This window comes from Metschnikowia bicuspidata (genome assembly GCF_001664035.1).
Source record: "Metschnikowia bicuspidata var. bicuspidata NRRL YB-4993 chromosome Unknown METBIscaffold_4, whole genome shotgun sequence".
Lineage (NCBI taxonomy): Eukaryota > Fungi > Ascomycota > Pichiomycetes > Serinales > Metschnikowiaceae > Metschnikowia > Metschnikowia bicuspidata.
In genome coordinates this window covers 1,555,369-1,578,497 of record NW_017387734.1, presented here as the reverse complement: position 1 = coordinate 1,578,497, position 23,129 = coordinate 1,555,369, and the positions used below count along the sequence as shown (strand labels likewise).

The window sequence follows — 23,129 nt, the reverse complement described above, 5'->3', positions numbered from 1 at the left end:
ACAATTTTGGGACCAAAAAGGGCTATTCTTGATCAAAAAATCGCGCATGGTGTAAAACTAGACTCTTCAGTGGTAGTTGACTACTTCACCATCTCGACCCTCATACCATTGAAAAACACGCTGTTTTCAAGTTCTATATGTTCAGCATGTAATTAGAATAGCTTTAATTTGAATACCATCATTTAGGAACGCTCAATATAAAGAATCTTAGAACAATGTTATCTTCTTATTTGTTCGGTGTTACTAAAAGGTTGAGCTTGTCGATTCCATGTTTTAATTCCTTTGAATATGATAGGTGTCAATAAAAACGATACCACCATCGTACCTCTACTAGTCTGAAAAGCTGTTACCGCCTTGAACAAGAGAATTGACTAATGTTTTTGACCACTTAAAGACCTCTACATGTGCCTCCTCATAAAAAATTTATTTGCAACATTCCTGAGTACTGGGCCTCAAAGTGGAAAGAGCATCGTTTTGAATAGTAACTCGAACGCAGGTTTCCAAAATGGTATTCCCAGACCATAATTATATAAGTTATAAATTTCTTCTTCTTGAACATTGAAATAGATTTTCACTGAAAAATCTATGAATTCAGACTAGGCGTGTAAGACCATGTGCTAAGCTAGTTGGCTTACAATGATTATCCACCCTCGTAGACTACAGAAATATGATAAGTATGATATTTGAGCTCACTGGCATTATCACATTCTAAAGTGATGAACCTTCACAAATGGTTGACACACACAATGGTATAAGTGTCTAATTATCTAAGTCTCGTAACAAATCTACGAAAGACGTCTTGAGAAGTGAGCGAAGCCTATTCACCGAAGTCTGGAACTTGTTCATCTTGGAGTCAGGGCTGTAGAATCAAGAAAAGAAGTCTGGGTTTTCTCTCGTCACAGGATAATGCACCATGATACATGATTTATATATAATATATGCGGAAAGTCAAGGGTTGAAAAGGATGTGAGGAGCCCCGAACTTTTTCGTTTGCTTCAAGGGTTTCACAGGCTATTTGCAATGTGTTCTGTTCTTTTAGACTTGTCATGAATCTGTATCCTAGCCCAGGGAATATCAAACTTCAGGACCCTTAATCTTTCCGGGACAAAGCACAGGGAAATAAAAACCAACACCATAGAGCTGCCTCACAAATGTCGTAATTAAAACGAGAGATTTACTATCATCGTAGCTTGATTAACGAGCCGACATGGAAACTTCATACACGCTAACATGCAACAAACAGCAGAGCTACTCTGCATGCTGATTTCAGTGATCTCCTGAATACTCGAATGATACGAGTCGGTGAAAGGGGTCGAACTCAGAAGAGGAGAAAAATCAAAAAGGTATTTAGTACAACACATGTGGTTTTAGCTCAATTTGCCAATAAATCCATGTAGTTCACCTGCGCCATGGAATATATTACTTCATGATTCGTAGAGCTACAGTGATCCGTACGTTTGGGAAGCTTCATCCGGGAAACTCATTGCAAATAATGGTTCTGTCTTTATTATGGAGCTATTGATATCAGTGAGAACAGCTAGAAGTCGACATATGGTGCCAGAAAGTTGGCACAGTATTTCGAGCTAAGATCGAGAGGGACGGTAATCAAGACAACCAGGAAAAGACTGATAATACAAATACATAGAGAACTAAAGGGCCATGCTTTGACGTGTGTTTCAGAGAACCGTATAGTAACAAACGCGTCTCGATGTGATCATTGGTAGCCAAACGCCAGAATCAAGCCAGGGCATTTAGGCCATCATGAGACGTAGGGACGGTGGAGGCAATTGGGTACCTAGTCTCTGGATTCGTCACAGTGCCCATGTCGGACTGGGATGCAATATCTGCTTATCATGATGAGAAGAAGTTCATCCCCATAGTATGCCTCTAAATACCAAAACAGATGGAAGATCAGTCGCAAATTTCTTGTCATGACCGTTCCTGCAACATATGATCTATGGTGATGATTGAAGCTTTGGAACATATACATGCGACAGGTGGCCCAAGAAGATATGGAAAGCTTCGAGAAGCCACATTGGGATTTGCAGTGGATTGCAGTGGATATCATCTAGTATCACGGGCTTCGTTGAAAACCTCCCCCGGCTCTCTACTCGGACCATCGGCCGCTACACCATGCTTGGATACGTGCTTTTATTTGTACATTAGATAAAATAGGAGGTGCAAAGGTGAGAAAAAAAGACAAGTAGCTTTCCACAGAGAACTTCCACCAATTTTAACGGTAAGACTTTTGGAATCTGGCTCTGGCACCACGACCACCGAACTTCTTTGGCTCCATTCTTCTGGAGTCGGCAACCAACAAGGTCTTGTCGTAAGAGGCAAAGATCTTCTTGAGCTCGTTCTTGGAGGCCTCGTCGACGTATTTCTGGTGGTAGGCAACCAAACCCTTGGCAATGGCCTGTCTGATGGCGTAGACCTGGGACACGTGACCACCGCCGGTGACCTTAACTCTGATGTCGATGTTGGCGAACTTGTCCAAGCCGGCCAAGGTCAATGGCTCGTAGACCTTGAAACGCAAGATCTCAGGCTGGACCAAGGTGATTGGCATACCGTTGACCTTGATCAAGCCCTTGCCGGACTTGACGTGGGCGACGGCAGTGGCGGTCTTCTTCTTACCGAAAGTCTGGATGTTAGTAGGGAGCGGATTTTCAGGGGCGGCGGGTAATGTGGCATGTTTTTTTAATATCTTTTGGTCCTGACTATGGGGATGCACTGAGCCCGGAAGAGGCAGCAAAAGGCACCAAGAAAAGAATCACAAGAGAACCAAAAAAGGCATCTGAAACGACACTGAGAAGTCCGCAAAAAGCACGCGTCAATCAAGAGCACGACAAAAGCACACCGAAACGGATGGTCCCCAGAATCTTAGGGAGGCTCCAGATTTGGCGGCTTCTTTTGGCCCGGACACTGGATCACGTGGCGGTGGGCTCAAACACCCGTAAAACCGGGCTGAAACACGGCCCGCAAGCCTGCCAACACAAACGCCCGCACGTGCACGGCTAGCTACATACCTGGACAGATGGAGTGGACATCTTGGTGGAGAAAATAGGTATATGGTGAGGTTCCAAATCAGATGGAGGAAAAGATTTTTTTCGCTGGAGCCGGAGCGTGGCTGCGCGCGCGGTGGAGGGAGCAGGGACCTGCACACAACGGCGGGCCGGGTCGCTGGCGGCGGGCGCCAGGCAGCATGTCCTGGTCACGTGACGCGCCGCGGCGCGGCGTGCAGTGCGCGTGCTGAGATGTGCGGGCTGCGTGCGCGCGTACGCCGGCGGGCACGTGCACGCGTGACGGCGTTCCGCGGCCGCCAGGCCCGTGCACCAGGGCATGCTGCCTGTCACGTGACGCGGCCTCTGCGGTGCGCCCGGCGCCTGTGTGCGCGCACGCCGAAAAAAGCACGAGAAAAAAACCGCTCCATCTTTTTCTCTTTCTCCATCTCAGCAAACCTAGGACAACATGGCCATCTCAAAAAACCAACCCTTGTTGAAGAACCACTTCAGAAAGCACTGGCAGGAGCGCGTCAGAGTGCACTTCGACCAGGCCGGCAAGAAGAACTCCAGAAGACAGGCTAGATTGCAAAAGGCCGCCAAGGTCGCGCCAGCCCCTGTCGATGCTTTGAGACCCATCGTCAGATGCCCAACCATCAAGTACAACAGAAAGGTTAGAGCCGGAAGAGGCTTCACTTTGGCTGAGATCAAGGCTGCCGGCTTGACTGCCAAATACGCCAGATCCGTCGGCATTGCCGTGGACCACAGAAGACAGAACAAGTCTCAGGAGAACTTCGATGCCAACGTGGCCAGATTGAACGAGTACAAGTCCAAGTTGGTCATTTTCGACAAGAAGTCCAAGGCCGAGGGCGAGCAGATCTCCACCGCTGCCGCTTTCCCTATCAAGCAGGCCTCCACCGAGACCACCACTGCCGCCGTCGAGGTGCCAGCGCAGTCTGCCTACACCACCTTGAGAGTGGCCAGAAACGAGAAGAAGTACTGGGGTATCAGAGAGAAGAGAGCCAGAGAGAAGGCCGAGGCCGAGGCCGAGAAGAAGAAGAAGTAAGCGGCTGGACTTTGTCGATGTATATTTCATACTTTGGTTTAATAACACTGAACAGGTTACCGACGACGTAGGCGGGCGTTTCTGGGCACACCGGCTGTAGCTGAGGTTGGTGGCTCCGGGTGGACTGCATCTCTGTCAGAAGTGGCTGGTTTTGGGCCGCTCGCTGTTGATTGCAGCAATGAGATCTTTAACGTGTATGTGTTTCCCGAAAGCCAGTGTTCATGGTTCGTAGTCTCGGGTGTGTATGTTGGACAACAAAAGTATGTGTATGTTGGAGATCAAATGTTCCTAGAGATCAAATGTTCGTGGAGATCAAATGTTCGTAGAGGTCAAACGTTCGTAGAGATCAAATGTTCGTAGAGGTCAAACGTTCGTAGAGTTCAAATAATCGTAGAGATCAAATGTTCCTAGAGATCAAATGTTCGTAGCGATCAAATGTTCATATAGATCTAATTTCGTAGGGTTCAAATAATCGTAGAGATCAAATATTCGTAGAGATCAAATGTCCGTAGAAATCAAGTGTTCATAAAGACAAAATGTCCATTGAGATCAAATGTTCGTACATATCAAATGTTCGCAGAGATCAAATGTCCAAAAAACCAAATTTATGTGTATTTCAATTATTCGATGTTCATGGTTCTTCTTTATCCTGATATCAAATGTTTGCGTATGCTGTTTATTGTGTATGTTGGATATTAATGTCCATTGATCTTCATAGTTCTAAATACCCAATGTGTGTGTCTGTCAATTATCAAATGTCCATCATACAAACGTCCATGGTTCTCAGTATCAAATATAGGTGCTTTCAAACATTAAATGTGTGAGTTGAATGTGTGGAACGAATGTTCGTGGATAGATTGTATATGTATGTCAACTATCAAATGTCCATGGTTCTCAATATCAGAAGTATGAATCTGTCAAATGTCAGATGCACGCGGATCTAACGTGTGCCTCAAATACCTAGTATCCGTGAATCATCTGTATGTGTCCCATATATCAAACATCCGTGGGTTCATAGCAAATAACCATGCTTCTCAACACCTGATTCGGTCTTCGTATGGACAGGATGGATCAACAATGGCTGCGAAATACGAAGTAGACACTGAACTCGGCGTGGTTCACATCAACATGGCCAGGCAAAAAGCAAGAATTGGTGACAAATTTCTGAGCTCTTTCCCACAGCACCATTGGTGAAAGCACAACGAAATAAAGCCTGAATCTTAATATTGGTATTGTTCTAAGCGTGGATTCGCACCACCAATTTCCGCGGCGGTTAGAAAATTGGAGCCACTTTTCTCAAACCAATATCACATCGACACTTTCAAAGGGCACTACAAAATCTACAACCGAAAGCCACAAGGGCCGAAAGGACTACGAAGTCACAGAATACCAAGATTCCTCCGCAGATCAACTTCCCGTTTTCTCGACTGCCATCGGGAATCTTTGTCACGTGAACGGGCAAGGCCATACCTTCATTTCTGGGCCCAGATGATTTCTGGCCACTGGAAAGTGGCGTGAAGGTGTTGTTGAATTGAAGGCATAAAAAGTCGACTCAGGACAGCCGATTAAGACAGCGGGGCTTAGTCAACTTCAGAGACAATGATTGATCGATTATCAGCTTCAGAGGCAATGAATAATCAACTTCAGAGGCAGCGGGCAGGTTGAATTCACAAGGCACGAGTCCAGAGAAATTAGACGATGTTGTCAAAACCACGACCCTGCCGGTCTCACCCGTACTCACATGTGCTATTGAGGTGTAAATCATCTCTTCAGTCTTGACAAGATCACACCATCAAGCTATCTTACTGGACTCTCGCGAAGACGCCGACATGGATTGGCAATATCACAGCCCTACTCAAAAAAATGCTTCAAATAGCTCGGACTCATTCCTCACCCAAAAGAACCAGGGACTCACGAGGACCAACATACAACCCAATACACATGATCACCCATGGCACAGAATATCCAGTCTGGTCCTGCTCAAACCCAAGTACAGAAAATATCACAATTGGAACCCCGAATTCTCCCAACAAAACACTAAAACTGGAACAAGAACATTTCCCGCCACATAGACTTCTACATTCTCACTAGATCAAGGACGTGCACTCAACATATAAACATTAGAATTATACTACCGACAGGACACGATTAGTCGAACAAACCGAAGCCCATGTCGTCGTCAGACTCCTCCTTGGCCTCCTCAACCTTCTCCTCAGCGGCAGCCTCCTCAGCACCGCCAGAAACGGCAGCGGCACCACCGGCAGAAGCAGCAGGAGCAGCAGAGAAGTTGAAGAAAAAGTCCTTCAAGTTCTTGCCCTCGAGAGCCTTGGCGAAAAGGTCGGCCCAGATAGGCTCGAACTCAACCTTGGCCTCAGTAACCAAAGTGGACAACTTGTCGGAGGTGATCTCGACGTCAGCGTCAGCCAAAATCAAGGCGGCGTAGGACAAAGCGGATTCAGTAGACATGGCGAACTAGAGATAATCAATTTAAGCAATAGGCAGACTATTCTTAGTTTTGAATGGAGGAAGAAGAACGGGCACATTCGCGAGAAGTTTTTCGGTGGGTTTGGTGAGCAGCGCGTGCGCGGCTGGCCGCGGGGTCACGTGCGCACAGCGAGGGCACTGCCCTAGCGCTCTGTGCAGGTGCCGTTTGCAGCCGCGGCCTCGTGCGTTGTCGAGGCTTGGATTAGAGGTAAGACTCGTACGCAATTTTTATTCGAGTCCGTAAGAAAGCACGCGTGTACATATGCGCTAGTTATGGTTGTGTTTCTTGCCAGTGCTGTCGTAATCACCTTTTTTGTAAGAAAATGTAGAAAAAGGCTCTCACGTTTGGGAAAGAATCTGACGCAAATGGCTATTTGATTTTTGAAACGACCATATTCCCAAACAGCCGTGTATGATGTGCACCAGGTAAATCAACGTGAGAGAAAAGGCGCCGATGAGTTTGTTTGTCAGATAAGCCAAAGCCCAGCCATCGAAAAGCATCAGCAAGTTTCTGAAGACAGCTTCCTTCCACAGAGGCTTTGAAAAAGACGACTAATTGGTCCAATTCTCGCCAACAATCCCGCAAGGTCTCGAGCCACTCCACTAAATCTGAATAATATGAATCAGTTGGACAATACCTGGTGGCGAAAATTCGGATTCACTATAGTTTTTAGTAGAGTGTCAGTGCGGGCCAGATCTATCATGGAGGAATAGTGATACGTTGCGTTGCCAAAGAAAATCTTAGCGGAGTGCAAGATAGTGAAGATTTTTCATTTTGAAATTACTCTGGATACAAGATTTGCGCTAGTCTGTTGTCCACTCCAACACAAATGAAGGGCGATTAAGTGATCGCATCACATTTGTAGACAAGAGAGAAGTTCCATTCTGCTTCTTCTTGCCTTGATATAGCACACAGGCGCTTAATATCGGATTTTTTTGCTTTTAATAATTGATGTGCACCTGTAGCTTGAAATCTGGCCGGGACAACATCAAAGCTATTTCGCTTCAGTGGAATCTGTTAATGAAAGCTTCTAGCATATGTTCCTAATACTAGCCACTGCAGCAACTATTTCAATCAACAAATAAAACAGCTATATATGAGTGAGACCATGAAATCTTGGGATCAAAATTCAAGCTGTACCTCGTTCTATATTCAAGATTGGCTTTCCAAGATGGAGCACCTACCATCGAAAGTGATCGAGCGGATTTTATCAGAACCATGCACATAGGAAGTTCGGAACCGTGGTCTACAGATCAGCTGTCAAGAAAACTTTTCTTTTACGCATCTGACTACGAGCTTGGTTGATAATACTGTGAAAGTATGAACGGTGTACTGATAAAAGGGAAGGCTTCAATTTTCTGACGAAGTGGTAAAAAGAATTCGAAATATCAACAGCACTCACCAGAGATTTCAGTTTGTTGATCATCTCCTCGCCCAGTCTTTTTTGTCCTTCCCCATCTTTCTTTGTTACTCTATTTTTTCCTGTCACGGAAGTAGAGCTGCGTGCGAATTAAGGTATACAGTAAAATAAACAGGGCGAGCAGTAGGCTCGGGATTGGCGAACAAAGATAAAGATGACAGGCAGCCGTATTTTGATACCCCACGCGAGCACCAAAGCTGCGTATAGATATTTCAGCAATAAGGCGGTATTATTTCTTATTATCGGAACTGAAAAATCCTAAATCTCGGCATTTACAGGATTTTCTGCGCGGATTCTCTGTTGCTCCGAGGGCCCTCAAGGATGCAAGGCAGCCTTCATCATGCGGAGATACGACCGCGGTAAGTCCCCGGATCTCATTTTCCTGTATTGTGGTGACATGACACCGAAAACAACACATAACCCGCATGCATATTTTCGTGAGTGAAAGGTCTTCATGCTTTCATTTTGGGCTTGTATCACCTAATATTATCTCTGCAAAATCATTCAGATCTTGGAATAAACAAAGAAAGAAGGGGGTCTACTAAACAGGCAAAATTAGGAGCTGTAGCTCTTCTTGCTTCAAGGTATACAGAATAAACTCCTCGGCGGTGTACGGGTGTCCCAATACTTTCCAAGTGTGCATACCCCGCCCGTGTGGCTTTGTCAAATAACCGAAATCTCTCTCGACAGTGAGGCTCAATTAATCAAGTCACGAAAAGCGATTTTTGCCTCCTCTCATTCGGGAAAATAGACGGGGTTTTGGTGCATTGCCATTTGGCTGGCATGCCTTGACGCCTGCATTCTATGTGCAAGAACCATCGAAAGTCGTGCTTTTCTCGGAGAGGGTCGTACCAGAACTAGGCTCAAAATGCATCTCAGCGTGCCGCTGAATCCTAGCAAGTCTTCCTGTTGTATTCTTGACGATAGAGCCGTTTTTCTGAGGTTTTTCCGTTCAATTTGGTCTATTTTCAAAACGCATGAATGCCTAGCGCCTCGCACCCCGCATCTCCTCGCTTCGCATATAGAGAAAGGCCTGCGATGGTATATAAAAGCTGTGCCTCGGCGCCGTAAAATACCCATATATCCGCCTTTGATAAGCACTTTGGCTCACCTTCCCTGGCAACCATAGGCCTGGAGCCCAAAGAAAAAAAAGAAATAAATATCATGGCTGACTTCCCAAGGTTCAAAAAGCTCCACTACTACCTAATTCCACTCGTTGCCATGGTAGTATGGTGGGGTATGCTCATCGCCTTGTTGGCTTGTTGGGCAGCACAGGGAAAACCCGTGTATGCGTTCATGACCACCGATTATCAAGACCCCGTGTTTTTGAGTGATATTGCAGCCACCAATCTCAACCCCCTTTTTATTTCTTGTGTAGGGTTTCAGCTGATATTCTTTGTTGGAACCTTGGTGACGGAATACGTCTTGCGGAAAAAGCGCAAACTCCAGCCGTACGTCTCAAAAAAGCAGCCTAGGTTTGCGTTTGTTAGCATTGTCATGGCAGTAATCGGACAGTTGGCAATTTTGATGGTGTCCATTTTCAAGACGTCCACGCACAGAACAGTGCATCTCTCCATGTTGGGAGTGTTCATCTTCTTCACTTTCTGGGCTTGTTTCTTCAACATTCTCATCACCTATGCCTTTGGAAATTTCCCACAAAGATTGCATCCAAACCACGAACGCGTTGTTTTTGGAAGACACCGGTGGCTGAATGTCTACATGGTGTCGTTTTTTGCCAAGCTGGTGTGGCTTGTTCTCGCCGTGGTATTTGTTGTTTCTTTCGGGGCCAATTCAAACCGGTCCACATCGGCCGTCTTTGAGTGGATCATCTGTTTCTGGTATGGCTTCTTGCTTATTTTCTGGTCCATGGACCTTTTCCCATCTGCTGTCAAACACTACAGGGTACATCACTCGGAGAAGTTTGACGATGAGTTTATTGACAATCACCAAAATCCCCCTTCCGCCATGTCCAACGACGAATCAACAGATGGTGACCAGGAATCTCCTGCAAAGGACCACAACCCCAGTTCCTAGATGTTAATAAAACACTGCTTTCTCAATTGGCAGCATAACACGGTACACGATTAATTTTGCCCGGCGGATCTTCGCTTTTTATAAAGATGTTTTTGAAAGCGAGTATCGTCCACGTGCTGTATAAGACTCTATAAGGCACGCGGCAGTTCATTTGGTAATTTTCTATGCCATTGAAAAGTTTTCGGCCTTGTATGGTTGAACTTTAGAAATTTGTTATAAAATTTAGACCGATTTGATCAGGAGAAGAAAGCTCAATAAATAAGCACGCCATCAGCAAGGTTTAGACGGTACGAATAAATGCATCATCTTCGCCAAGGCTTATGGAGACACGTTTTGCTAGCTCTTTATTATCTTTCCAATCTATTTTATAACTCATCTGGACTAAACTGGTGTCACGCTTGCTTCTCGTTTCAAGTGAAAATTATGTTTGTCATATATTTTGTTCTTCGATAATGTCACGAAATTCCTGGTAGTGCTGGTCACATGTGTCTCATAATCTTCGAAGAATTTCAAATGATAAAATATTTCGGCATAGTAGGACTCAACTTGACATTTTTGCAAGTGCAGAGGCTGAAGCTCTTGATAAACGAACCCTTCTATAGAAATTGAGATCACTCGGGCTTAAAAAAATGACGAGCTATTAATGAAGAAATTATGGTAGAGGAGACTGAACTTTTCGATCTCTTTCCAATCATTTTTGGCCAACAGCGCATAAATTTCTCCTCAAGCAGTCTTTGTGCTTGACTCATTGTGATGGTTGCAGCCTGCCCAGAGATTTGTAATGATGAAATCGTCACATATAGTAGTAAGACTGACATTGTCCCGCTGTAAAAATTGTTTGCTTTAAAAGAAGTAAATCACAAATGAGGCTCATTTTTGTTTCAAAACGGAAAACAAAACTTTGGGATCATGGCTCATTGGGTAGATTCTCCAAGAAAGCACATAAACAAACACTTGTGTTTTGAAATGACTCGTGTGTTTGTAGAATCAGGCTTGTACAGGCCATCAGTGAATGTATAACGAGATGATAACAGTACTATGAAGTTTTCGCCCTATTTTGTGCACAAAAACATAAACCCGACTTAGAAGAATCTCCAAAAGTGCAAATTAAATGCTAAATAATAACGCCTTTAACACAATGAAGGTCAACTGTACATCTAATATATGCCTTGAGTAGCTCTTTTATGTACATTATCAAAATTGTTCTTTCTAAACGCTTGCAATGTTCCGTTGATTGATGCCAGTGACGCTTTTAGGACAGAACTAAAAAAATTCAAGCTGAAATGACCATGGTTAGCCAGTGCTTGAAAAAGCTTTGTTTCGTATACCGACAAATACCTTCAGCAGAGCCAGTATTTAGGCTTTGAATCAATTATCAATGGTGACATGCTCTCTCTCCGTGCAATAGTGAGAATAAGATACGACTTAGCGCTAACCAAAGTAGCAAATTGAAAGCATTCTGAAACCTCCAACAGACACTTTTGAGGATTAGTGCCATCTCGAGTGTCTCTCTTGAGCCAATTATCAGTAATGAAGGAAAGCATATACATTCTGCAAATTTTCCTGATCTGGCAGTATCAAACTCCCTTATTTAATGCACTGACCTGGAATTTAAATTAAAGATCCAAATGATCCCTACTGACAGACCTCAAGAAAAATTGTATAGAATAGGGCATGGACAATGAGAGCTCTCATTCATGACATCACGTGACCACAGCCGTAGTGTCATTCTCCTCCGCCCATCAAAACGAGTAGTATGGGAAGTTAAAAGTCCGAATTTCTTAGTCAGAGAAGAAAGGTTGGAAGTGTTCACATCAGAGTGTGGGTTTTGGTCATTTTACTGGCCCTTAACTGACCCTGCACAAGCCAGAGAATTATCCGTCGCCGCTGACAAGTGGGGATTTCCCCGGGTTCCTGCATATACACCGGTGTCAGAGGCATTACTCAGCGACTTGATGTAAATCCACTATTGGCGTAGGTAGAAACAAAAGAAAAGCAGCACCCAAAATTTTCCATGAACCTTTCGAGAATGGCGAGAGTGATTTGATTCAAAACTTTTCAACCAGTGGCTCCGTGTGCTGCCGCTTGAGCGGAACCTTTTCAAAAGCCTCCCGGTAGCGCTTCCTGATTCGCACATTTCGATGGCTGGTTGCGGAAAATCCGCATGCGCGCGTGCAGTCCCAGCAGTTCAATATCAAACATTTTCATCGTGGTATACAACAAAAATTCTAAAAAGCACAAAACGATGTTAGCTCTCAGATCACTTAAATCTCAGGACTGAAAATACGAAGAGTTTCGGAATTCTTTTGCTTCATGCTTTGTAGTGTTCTGTAGACTCTTTAGCGCGAGGCTCATCATGACTGACCCTGGCCGCAACTACGGTACCAACAAATAATCCGATACGTACATGATGCGATGGTTAGTAGACGGCGGGGAAAAGACTATACGCCTCCGGCTTTAGTACCGTGTGGGGAAACATAAACAGTTTACCCATGTTTTGGAGAAAAAAACAAACAATTATACATGAAAAACAGAGAGCAACCAAAAACACGGGAGCCTGAGACCGGTTCCACTTGCAAAATTAAGAAGAAGAACGGGGCAGATGGTGCTGAAGTCGTATCCGCAATATTTTCAGGTGGTCTGAACCGTCTTGAATTAAATCAAAAAATTGCCGATGCATCATTTTCGTGCCAACAAGCCCATATGAGTAAGAGAACCTGGTGGCCTCAAGGGCCCTCTTAACAATGCTGTACTCAAGATTCCCCGTCACGTGTAAAATGAGGGAAGTCCAGCTGAACAATAATAGCCCCTTAAAAAAATGAAAAGAAAAACTAAGAAAGCTCATAACGTTACATTCTGCGCTGTGAGTTCGGTGGCTAACTCAAGTGCAGATCTCGTATGTGGCCGGGATTCAGTTATTGGTTTAATGACGAAACCCAGTCTAAGTTTTTACTATCTTACTTCAACCTTGTCGAAACCTATGTAAGGTCTTTTTTCCGAGACTTGACGCTGGACTTTCAACTTTGCTTTCTCCTAACCTGGGCCAAAATTCTCACAATCACAATGACAGTTCACTGACCACGCTTTTTTCTTGATGGCACTGCGACATTGTCTTCGACTCCAATGCTCGCTCTTTTCTAAGCAGTCCCCAACAGAACCCCACGTACCATATGCACAACAGCAGCAACTCTAAGAAAATGGCCTGCTTCATACATGGAGCATCCCCACGAAATCAGAAAAAAAGGGATCAACGAAAGCAACAATTCCCGGTGAAAGTAAGAGGTATTGCCGGACTAGGAAACCTCGATCAGGAAGCTCAACACACACACTCGAAACAGAAACCCAGCTGTCTCGCATGTCCCTGAAGCTTCTTGTACATGGTCCCGTGCGTCCTGCAAGTGCGCCCACGTAAATTATGGAGCACCTCCTGTTTGCAACTTGCCGCCCTCAGCTTTTGTGATTTAAAAAGCCGGCAATTCCCCTTCTTGTTTTCTCCTTCTTAATTTCTTTCATCAGCCATTGTTTGGAAACAGCCGGATTTTCGCTTTTTCTTCCGAATTTTGCTCCCCGATTACACACAATGAGACTTGCTTACTCTTTATTATCCCTTACCACGGTGATTTCGGCATTGGCGGTTCCCGAAAAGCGTTCTTACAGCCAAACCGACAAGGTCCTCGGCGTCAATTTGGGCGGATGGTTTGTTTTGGAGCCTTATATGACTCCTTCATTCTTCGAGCCTTACAACGACGAGATTGTGGACGAATACCACTTGACGCAGAAGCTCGGTCAGAAGGATGCCCAGAAGCTTTTGGAAAAGCACTGGAAGTCGTGGTACACTGAGAAAGACTTCAGGGAAATTGCAGCCGCCGGGCTCAACACCGTGCGTATCCCCATTGGCTACTGGGCCTTTGTGCTTCTCCAGGATGACCCATACGTGACGGGTCAGCAGAAGTACTTGGACAAGGCAATTGACTGGGCCAGAAAGCACAACTTGAAGATTTGGATTGATTTGCATGGCGCCCCCGGCTCGCAGAACGGTTTTGACAACTCTGGTCTCCGCGACCAGATCGAGTACCAAACCGACGGCAACATCAAGGCGACTTTGACTGCATTGCAATCAATCTTCAACAAGTATGGTGATGAGAAGTACCTGGATGTCATTTCTGGAATTGAGATGTTGAACGAGCCCTTTGGCCCGCTGTCGGACATGAATCAGCTCAAGAACTTCTACGGATGGGCGAATGCAAATGCACGTTCCGTCACGAAGAACACGCTTGTATTCCACGACGCGTTCCAGTCCTTCAACTACTGGGACGACTTCTTCACCACTGACGCCTACAGCAACGTGATTGTCGACCATCACCACTACCAGGTCTTTAGCCAGCTGGAGTTAGAGATGACTATCGATGAACATATCCTGGTGGCCTGTGGCTGGGGCACTAGCGCTCTCACCGAGAGCGTAACGAATGTTTGCGGCGAGTTCTCGGCTGCCCTCACAGACTGCGCACCCTGGCTCAATGGAGTTGGCCGTGGTGCTCGCTGGTCCGGTGACTACGACAGCTCTTCGCTTTCAAACCTGTGTACCGCGTACACCCACTTGAGTGATTGGACGGCCGAGCACACGGAGAACGTGCGCAAATACATTGAGGCACAACTCGACGCGTTCGAGTTGACTGGCGGCTGGATCTTCTGGAACTGGAAGACCGAGGATGCTATTGACTGGGATATGGCCCGACTTATTGCGGCGGGCGTGTTCCCACAGCCATTGAGTGACAGGAAATACCCCAACCAGTGCGGGTTTTAATTCCGACGTGCGCACGATGTTTTAGATTGCAACCACTTTGCTTTACAAAAACACATCCTGAAGAGATGGAAGTAAAGAAAAAATAGAGTTTGTTTTATATAGCTTAAACAAGAACATTACTACAATGGATACACGTGAAGCCAAATGCTTGGCCGTACAATCAAAGTATGGGAGTAGCTCGCAACTTCCGGGCAAGGGGGTGCATTCTACGATAAGAGTGTGTAGGGCATGGTACTGTATAATGAGCAGATTGTGGGCAAAGATTGGTCTGGACCTTTTGAAAGCACGGTTAAAGTTGCGTCCACGCACCGTGCAGGTTGTGGTGCGATGATTGAGAATGCTTCTATTTGTTTAGAGCATATGCGTGTTGGATAGTGTATCAAAAAATAATTTGGTCAAGCAAGAATTCTCAAGATTGCTGTTTTCAAAAACTTATGGGTGTGTGAGAAGTGGCCCAAAAAGGGTTTGAACTTCCTGCGCTGTATATGAGTATGATTCATTGTGGCTGGTTCAGATGAATCTGCATCTGGCGACAAGCCCCCGTATTTGATTCCGTATATGACCCGTATTTTGTCTTGCATTGGGGCTCAATTTCGTAAAGGGCTTAGACGGGGCGTATGGATCATTTCTCTAGATCAGTACAATTAATCAGTACAATGAATCAGTACAATTAATCAGTACAGTAGACCAGTACAATAAATCGGTTAATCAATAAGTCTAAAGATAAGCACAATAGATAAGCACAATAGATAAGCACTGTAGATAAGCACAGTCGACGAGTACAGTCGATGAGTACAGTATATTAGTAGCGTAAAAAAGTACAGTAGATCAACGCATCATAGTAGTAATGACTTAGTAGAGGGGATGAAAATAGCGGATTAGTGGAGCAGATAATCTCGATGAATTAAGTAGCACTATATCACCTATTTGATTGCTACCTTGCAACAGGTGGGTGCAAAGAGCTGAACTGCTTAGCTGCACCTGTAGGACATAACAAAAGGTCATTAAACGTTCTGGGGATATGAATCAATTCTAAGAAAACGCACTGGGGCTCATTTACTGGAAACAGTGATTGGTTAGAAGTGAGAAAACAGAAACTGCAGGGCCTCGGGTCATAATACAAGTCGTACAATACAAGTCATACAATACAAGCCATACAATATAGATCCTACAATATATCCCATACAATACGATACAACCCATACAATACAGATAATATAATACACCTTACATTCTCTGAATACATCTCCCATTTTCTGATAACATTTCTCTGAACACATCAATCTCTAAACACACCTTCCAATCTCTAAACACACCTTCCAATCTCTAGATACACCTTCCAATATTTAAATACATCTCCCAATTTCTAAATACATCTTCCAATCTCCAAATACAGATCATAGAATACATCTCCCAATCTCTGATACACCTCCCAATTCTGATACACCTCCCAATTCTGATACACCTCCCAATTCTGATACATTGCCCAATCACAGGGCCCGCACAAAGAAAGCACCGGCTAGAGACTGCTCTTGCGGGCGAAAAACGCGCGGAGCGCCTTCTGCGCCGCTGCAACCGCGTACTCGTAGTCCGAGAGCTCGTTGTACACCTGCGCCGATAAGCGCATGACCACCTTGCCGTTGTGCGCCGCAAAGGGCACGAACGTGCGGTAGTTCTCGAGCAAGTGCACGGACACAAAGTCCACCAAGCGCTTCATCTGTGCGGCGTCCGCGGCGTCGAACGCCCGGCTGTACTGCTCCACTGGCACCACTACCGACACCATGGCCGTGACAAGCGACTGCTCGCGGTTCTCCACGAGCCACGCGCCGGGCCAGCGGCGCACGGCCAACGCGCCGGCCTGGCGGGCCAAGGCCTCGCAGTACGTGCGGATGGCGGCCTCGCCGCCACACTCGCGGGCCCGGAACGCGATGGCCGTGGGGATGCACGCCAACGTGGCAAAGGTGTCGGAGCCCACGAACGTGAACTTCAGCGCGAGCAAGTTGGCCTCGGCCTCGGGCGAGAGCGGCGCGTCCGGGTCCACGTACGAGTGGCTGATGGGCAAGGTCTGCACGGCGCGGTGGTGCTGCGGCGCCACGTACAACACCGCACAGCCGCGCGGGAGCGAGAGCCACTTGTGGAGGTTCAGCACGTAGAAGTCCGGCCGGAACGCGGCGCCGCCAAGGTCCACGGGGATGAGCCCAATCAGGTGGGCGCCGTCCACCAAAGACAACACGCCGTGCGCAGCGCACGCCCGCGCCACGGCCTCGAACGGCATGCGCACGCCCGGCATGGACACCACCGCGTCGAAGAGCGCCAACTTGATGTCGTGCGTGCGGAACGTGTGCTCGAACTTTGCGGTCACGGCGGCCGCCAGCATGGGGAAGTCGAGCGGCACGGCCACCGGCACAATGCCCACCGCCCGCGCCAAGAACTGCACGGTGTTGGCGCACGCCCCGTATGTCGTGCTGGCGTAGGCGATCTTGTCGCCCTTTTTGAAGGGCAACGAGCGCAACACGGTGTTGACGCCGGACGTGGCGTTGGCGACGAGCGCCACGTTTTGGGGGGCACAATTCAACACCTGGGCCACGGCCCGGGTGGCCGCCGCGTACTGCGCGGGCTGGGTGAGCCGGATGTACGTGTCGGGGCTGGCCACGTCGTCCATGAGCGCCTCGATGTACTTGTCCAAGACGCACTGCGGGGGCAAGCCGAAGGAGCCGTGGTTGACGGGGACGAAGCCGTTGTCGGACGCCGGGAAGTGTTTTTTTTTGAAGGCGTGGCCGAAGGTCATGGGCGGTTAGCGAGGGGTTAGATGAGGGGGCTTTTTGTTGCAGCCTGGGCGTTTCTGTCGAGGGGGCGTTTTATGACAGCGTGAGGTTTTGAAGTGGTGGGTTTTTGCTGTAGTAGGTTTTTGTTGCAGCGGAGGTTCTATTGTCTTTTTGTTGCAGCGAGAGTTCTATTGTCGTTTTGTTGCAGCGCGGTTTCTGGTGTAGTAGGCTTTTTCTGACAGCGTGAGCGTTACTCCTGTAGTGGGTTTCTATGACAGCGTGAGTTTTCTGTTGTAGGGGTTTTTTGTTGTGGTTTGTTTTTGTTGCAGCGCGGTCTCTACTATCGTGGCTTTTTGTGAACGCGCGGTTTCTGTTATCTGGCTTTTTGTTGTAGCGTGAGGGTATTGGTTAGGGGGCCCGGTTTATATACGACTGTGGCGGCGAAGAGACTGCCCGGAGATTGCGCGTCATTGGCGTTTTTCGCGATAACGCGCCATGTCTGAGTCATGGCCGGGGCAGCTTCAGGGTTCTGATTGGTGGGGATCAGGGCATTTGGTGGGAACCATCTGATTAGTCACGACAGATAAGAACACTGGCCTTAGTGGTGAGGCTGTCAGTTGTTTGAATCAGGTGACGGGGCGATTGGGTGAGAGGTCATTGATTCTATTGATGAGACATTCAGATGAGGGGGGCATTTACGGGACGGATGATTCTGCTTGGGGAGTACATTCGCAGACTAGATTGCTGAGGGATGATTTTTTTATTGGTGGAACATTCAGGTGACTGGGGTGTTTAGGCGACGGGTGATTTTGATTGGGGAGTACATCTGGCGGACTGGGATGAATTGTTTAATTGGTGGAACATCAAGGTGACTGGGGTGTTCGCTGGGTATTGGTCATTCAATTGGTGGAGATTTCAGATGCCTGAATAATTTGATTGGTAGGACAATTGGGGACTGGGTTATTAGGTGCGAAAGCTTTTAATTAGTCACGGCAGTCTAGATACTGGCCTTTTAGTTGCGAGTGCGGGAATTGACTATTCAATTGGTGGGACGTCCTGGTGACGGGGTGATTATGTGGAAAACCTTTTTGTTAGTCGAGGCAGACTAGGTTACTGGTAAGGTTGTTTAATTGGTAGAGATTTCAGATGTCTGGTTAATTTGATCGGTAGGACAAGCAGGTGACTTTTTGGGTGAGAATGGATATTCGATTTGTGGAAAGATATATGCCTGGGTTGTTTAACTGGTGGGACAATTGGGGACTGCGTTATTAGGTGCGAAAGCATCTAGTCACGGCTGCCTAGATAACTGTTTGGCTGTGAGATTGTTGATTGATGGACAAGCAGATGACTGGGAGGTGCAAAACCATGCAATTAGTCAAGACAGTTTAGGTGACTGCCCTTTTGGATGTGAGGTTTTCGATTGATGGAATGACTGGGTATGGCAATCGATGCGGCACATTTAGGTTATTGAGGTATGTTGGTGGGCATGGATAATCAATTGGTACGACGTTCAAGTGACTGGGTTGTTGGGTGGGATACCATTTGATTAGTCAAGACGGATAAGATAACTTGTGAGCCTGTTTAGTTGGTGGGACATTCGTGTGACTGGGCATTCAAGTGGTATGGTTAGATGATTGGGGTGTTTAGGTGGGGATAGGCTTTTCAATTGGTAGTATATTCAGATGACCGGGTGATTTAGTTGGCAGGACAAATCAGATGCCTGGGCAACTTAGGTGGGGATGGATTGTTTTAATGGTGGCAGATTTCAGATGACAACGAAGGATGAATTTAGCTCATGGGTATGAAAGTCCAGGCGACTGCATTATTTGGGTGGTAATGGACTATTTAATTGGTAGAACAATCAAGTGATTGGGTGCTTAGATGACATGGTTGTTTAATTGGTTGAATAAACCAGACGACTCGATTGTTTGATTGGTTAGATAAACCAGACGATTCAATTGTTTAATTGGTATGGTACATTTGAATGACTGGGATATTTGAGTGGGAATTGGCTATCTAATTGGTGGGAGAATTCTGATGCCTGGGTATCTTGATTGGTAAAACAAATCAGGTGACTGGGTATCTTAATTGATGGGACAATTCAGATCACTGTAATTACTTTGGTGGGGACCGTGATTGGTCAATATAGTTTAAATAGCTGGCTGTCTAGTGGCGGATTTGATATGTGGGAATTTTTCGACGGCGGAGGCATTGAGATGGTGGAATTTACCTAAATAGTTCTATAGATGTCTGCAGCCTACGTGTTTAAAATTGGTACATGGCTGGATTGAGATTGTTGGGGGACCACTTGGATGCTTGGATCTATTTCTGTAGCTTTCCCTGCAACGGCCGCAACCTCTATTTGCTTGGCTTTGATGCCATTGCCTTCTTTGGTGGGCCTTTTTGATTAACATTGTTAACCGGTTAAGACGACTTTCTTATTTTGACCATTTAGTCTTTTAATTATTAGCGAGGGACGCTCGTTTTGATGGCCAGGAAGCTGGCAATAGATACAATTGTCTACTGAGACTGGGGTTAATGGATGAGCAGATTGGATAGCTGGAGATTGAATAGGCCATTCCAATGATCAAATGCGGTCGGTTGGTCGGGATTTTAGTAAATTTGAGCGCCTACTACCATATCCAAGATGATGGGCAAGCAAAATAAACTATCTACTCGGCTAATTTAAAAACACTGAAAGTAGGATAGACTAGGTTATGGTGGGAAATGCCAGATTCTGGACATTTATCAATTTCAATGAACGTAAAATGACCTTGGTGAGGGAAATAAAAACGGGTAGCTAGCCCACAATATTATAGGTGATTATGTCTTCAGGTGCGCCATTCTCGATATCAAAGAGTATTAGACTTAAGTTGTTCCTCACTACCAAGGGAACACTTTTAGTAGCCATGTCAAACCTAGAAGAGCTGGGCTGCCAGTATGTTTGATGTTCGTCACAAAGGGGAATTTAGTTGAATGGCATTTGAATCGACAATGGGAATAGAGTCTGATCTGGCATCAAAGTGAATGGCGTGGAGCAACAATTTCATCAGTGAGGGACACATCTCCTATCAAAAAGAAGGCCCGGGCCTGTCTTGTTTCAGTCACAATCACCCCACAGCTTTCCGAATAGCCATATTATTTCATTGACAGTTTTATGATGGCAGCCGTTGCCTGTGTGTTTCTAAGCACCATTAATACTGGTGTCTGGGTCTTAAACATAATAGTGCCATGGTGACTAATATTGCGCCAGTAGTCACATTCTCGAATCTTCTCGGGTCTGTCTCAGAATAATCACCCGGGAAGAAATTCAGAGTTCGGGCTTCGTAAGTACATTTTGTCTTTTATTGGCAAGAAAAGCGTTTATGGGCTTTTTTTTTAGTCTCGCAGGCTTCGACCAGTTGACGTTATTTGGATATTGGTCTTGTACAGGGAATTTAGCCAGTAATATTCGGAATATACATTACTCATAGCAGAAATGTGTCACTAAGTCCTATATATCTGCCAGCTGAAGATGACGCTCAGCTCATGACCTAGACATAGATTGTCAGGACTCTTCAGTTACATTCAGAATTTGTAGATGTCTGATCCCTGTAAGACGTATGATGGAACCATTTTGAAGTATAATCGGGTATATTTAGGGAGACATAAAATGCGCTTCTTAATAGTAAATATCTTGAACTCATTGGTTTTGAGCTGATACAGCTTTGATAGTTGGAGCCGGTCTATGTATGAGGCTCTGGAATGGACTGAAACTTCTTGGGCCACAATCAGAATCACAACTAGAATATTCAGCAAACCCAATTTAGCTAGTATCCACTAAAACACGCATGTCAAGAGTGAAAAAATCACGGGCGTTTTCTTTTGGTTTTCCCCAGTCCCGTCTTTCGCCCTTGTGTAGCCTTGTCAAGTCTTGGAAGAAGCTATATATAACAAATTTTTTGTCTTTTTTTGCCATATTGAGAATTTTTGGACTTTCTTATATTCCCGCCCTCTGTATTACATCGGATCGGGCTCCAAAATTTCATGCTTACTCATACTCTCAATATTGGATTATACTATCTGACAGTAGAGCATGATCTCCGCAGACCCGCCATTACTTCAAATTGAACGAATTCTCTTCTGTGCTCCAAAATCAGCTTCTTTGAATTAATTTGTGGGTTTTCAGCTTTATAATAGGGTGTTGAGGGTTAAAGACGGCCCCATTTAAAGTCACTGTAGTCAAAGTTCATTTCTTCGATAAGATAACACGGATTAATGTAAATCAATTATGAAAGGCCTTCGCCCATATGTTATGGATCATACTCCGAATGTGGATCTTCTTATTTTTATTTGGTGAAAGCCCGAATGTGAGATTCTCAAGAATGACTCATTTGAAAACCATTTGAGTCTTGGCCCCGTCTTTCTTTAAGCTTCGAAAGTGATTAAGGTTTACATAAGGAGCTACAATTAAAAATTCTTGTTTCTCTACTTTTTTTCACAACTTAATTATTGACAAGACTTGAATGCTATATCAAATTTTACACTGGACTCAAATAATACTACATCAGACTATAATACTGCATCAGACTATAATACTGCATCAGACCATAAAACAACATCAGACCATAAAACAACATCAGACCATAAAACAACATCAGACCATAAAACAACATCAGACCATAGTACTACAGGATTCTCAATTAATACATCAGACTCCAATACTTCATTGGAATATCTATATCAATACTATATTATAGGGTGCTATTTTCATAATAGTAATAAACCTCTTATATATAAGTTTCAGTCACATAGACAGTCCTTTGTTAATTGATGAAATTTTGTTCACGTTTTTAATGCATCCCTTACATTTGAAAATTATGTTGTTAATATAATTTCACCATCATTAGTACTCATGATAATAATATTAGATTGTTCTTAATTATGATTGGATTAAGCGTATTTTTTCTCCCAATGACAACGGTCCGTCGTGGCTGGGCCACCAGCAAGAAACAAGATAATGAAGACACAACAATACCCAAGATAATCTACCCGGTAATGGCCACCAACTTATTCCGGAGAAGTAGAACTCCACCTCTCCATAAGCCTTGACAATATACAAAATACCGCCAACTCCAAAACTATGGAAATCCATACGGCAATGTCTTTCGTGGTTTAGTACTGAATAATCAAGGACGCCACAAATCTCCGTAGCCACCAAAAACGTGAGGCCGTACCAGTAGTTGTGATCGAGCACAAAGCCAATGAATGGGTCGGTGTAGTCATTGATAAACTGCTGGGCATTGGCACCGGGCACAGGCAAGAAAGTGACCATTTCAGCCAAAATATTCATGACAATCCACACCACCGAGGATAAAACGATATACGATAAGAAAAGAGCGGCAGGCCACGCAAGTATAAAGAAGCACCAGGCCCCACAAAGTGACCCGTGCCAATGGCACCACCCAAGGCAATCGTTTGGACATGTTTTTGAGCCTTCCTTCAAGTCCTCCTTTGGGTGGACACAATGGAGTTGTTTTCGAGAAGCACATGACCTTTTTCATCGACATTGACACA

The 23,129-nt window shown here is 45.4% G+C and overlaps 7 protein-coding genes across 7 annotated transcripts; 4 read left to right on the top strand and 3 right to left on the bottom strand.

Moving 5' to 3' along the window:
- Positions 1-1,963: 1,963 nt before the first annotated feature.
- On the bottom strand, positions 1,964-3,059 carry RPS16A (40S ribosomal uS9 domain-containing protein). The gene has a single exon (XM_018856110.1). It carries the CDS (start codon positions 2,564-2,566, stop codon positions 2,234-2,236), a length of 333 nt encoding a protein of 110 aa, XP_018711236.1. The 5' UTR covers positions 2,567-3,059; the 3' UTR covers positions 1,964-2,233.
- Positions 3,060-3,445: 386 nt separating this feature from the next.
- Positions 3,446-4,423, top strand: RPL13 (60S ribosomal protein eL13). Its single transcript, XM_018856109.1, has one exon. It carries the CDS (start codon positions 3,469-3,471, stop codon positions 4,063-4,065), a length of 597 nt encoding a protein of 198 aa, XP_018711235.1. The 5' UTR covers positions 3,446-3,468; the 3' UTR covers positions 4,066-4,423.
- A 1,302-nt stretch (positions 4,424-5,725) lies between these two features.
- On the top strand, positions 5,726-6,175 carry METBIDRAFT_203441 (uncharacterized protein). The gene has a single exon (XM_018854964.1). The coding sequence runs from the start codon at positions 5,895-5,897 to the stop codon at positions 6,135-6,137; it is 243 nt and encodes an 80-aa protein (XP_018711234.1). The 5' UTR covers positions 5,726-5,894; the 3' UTR covers positions 6,138-6,175.
- On the bottom strand, positions 6,176-6,611 carry RPP1A (ribosomal protein P1). Its single transcript, XM_018854963.1, has one exon. It carries the CDS (start codon positions 6,529-6,531, stop codon positions 6,214-6,216), a length of 318 nt encoding a protein of 105 aa, XP_018711233.1. The 5' UTR covers positions 6,532-6,611; the 3' UTR covers positions 6,176-6,213.
- Positions 6,612-9,134: 2,523 nt separating this feature from the next.
- METBIDRAFT_78998 (Frag1/DRAM/Sfk1 family protein) lies at positions 9,135-10,004 on the top strand (the record flags this gene model as incomplete). Its single annotated transcript, XM_018858982.1, has 1 exon — positions 9,135-10,004. The coding sequence occupies one exon, from the start codon at positions 9,135-9,137 to the stop codon at positions 10,002-10,004; it is 870 nt and encodes a 289-aa protein (XP_018711232.1).
- Positions 10,005-13,584: 3,580 nt separating this feature from the next.
- Positions 13,585-14,808, top strand: XOG1 (glucan 1,3-beta-glucosidase; the record flags this gene model as incomplete). Its single annotated transcript, XM_018858981.1, has 2 exons — positions 13,585-13,620; positions 13,675-14,808. The coding sequence occupies 2 exons, from the start codon at positions 13,585-13,587 to the stop codon at positions 14,806-14,808; spliced, it is 1,170 nt and encodes a 389-aa protein (XP_018711231.1).
- A 1,280-nt stretch (positions 14,809-16,088) lies between these two features.
- Positions 16,089-17,968, bottom strand: METBIDRAFT_32659 (uncharacterized protein). Its single transcript, XM_018856108.1, has one exon. It carries the CDS (start codon positions 17,594-17,596, stop codon positions 16,328-16,330), a length of 1,269 nt encoding a protein of 422 aa, XP_018711230.1. The 5' UTR covers positions 17,597-17,968; the 3' UTR covers positions 16,089-16,327.
- Between the last annotated feature and the right edge of the window lie 5,161 nt (positions 17,969-23,129).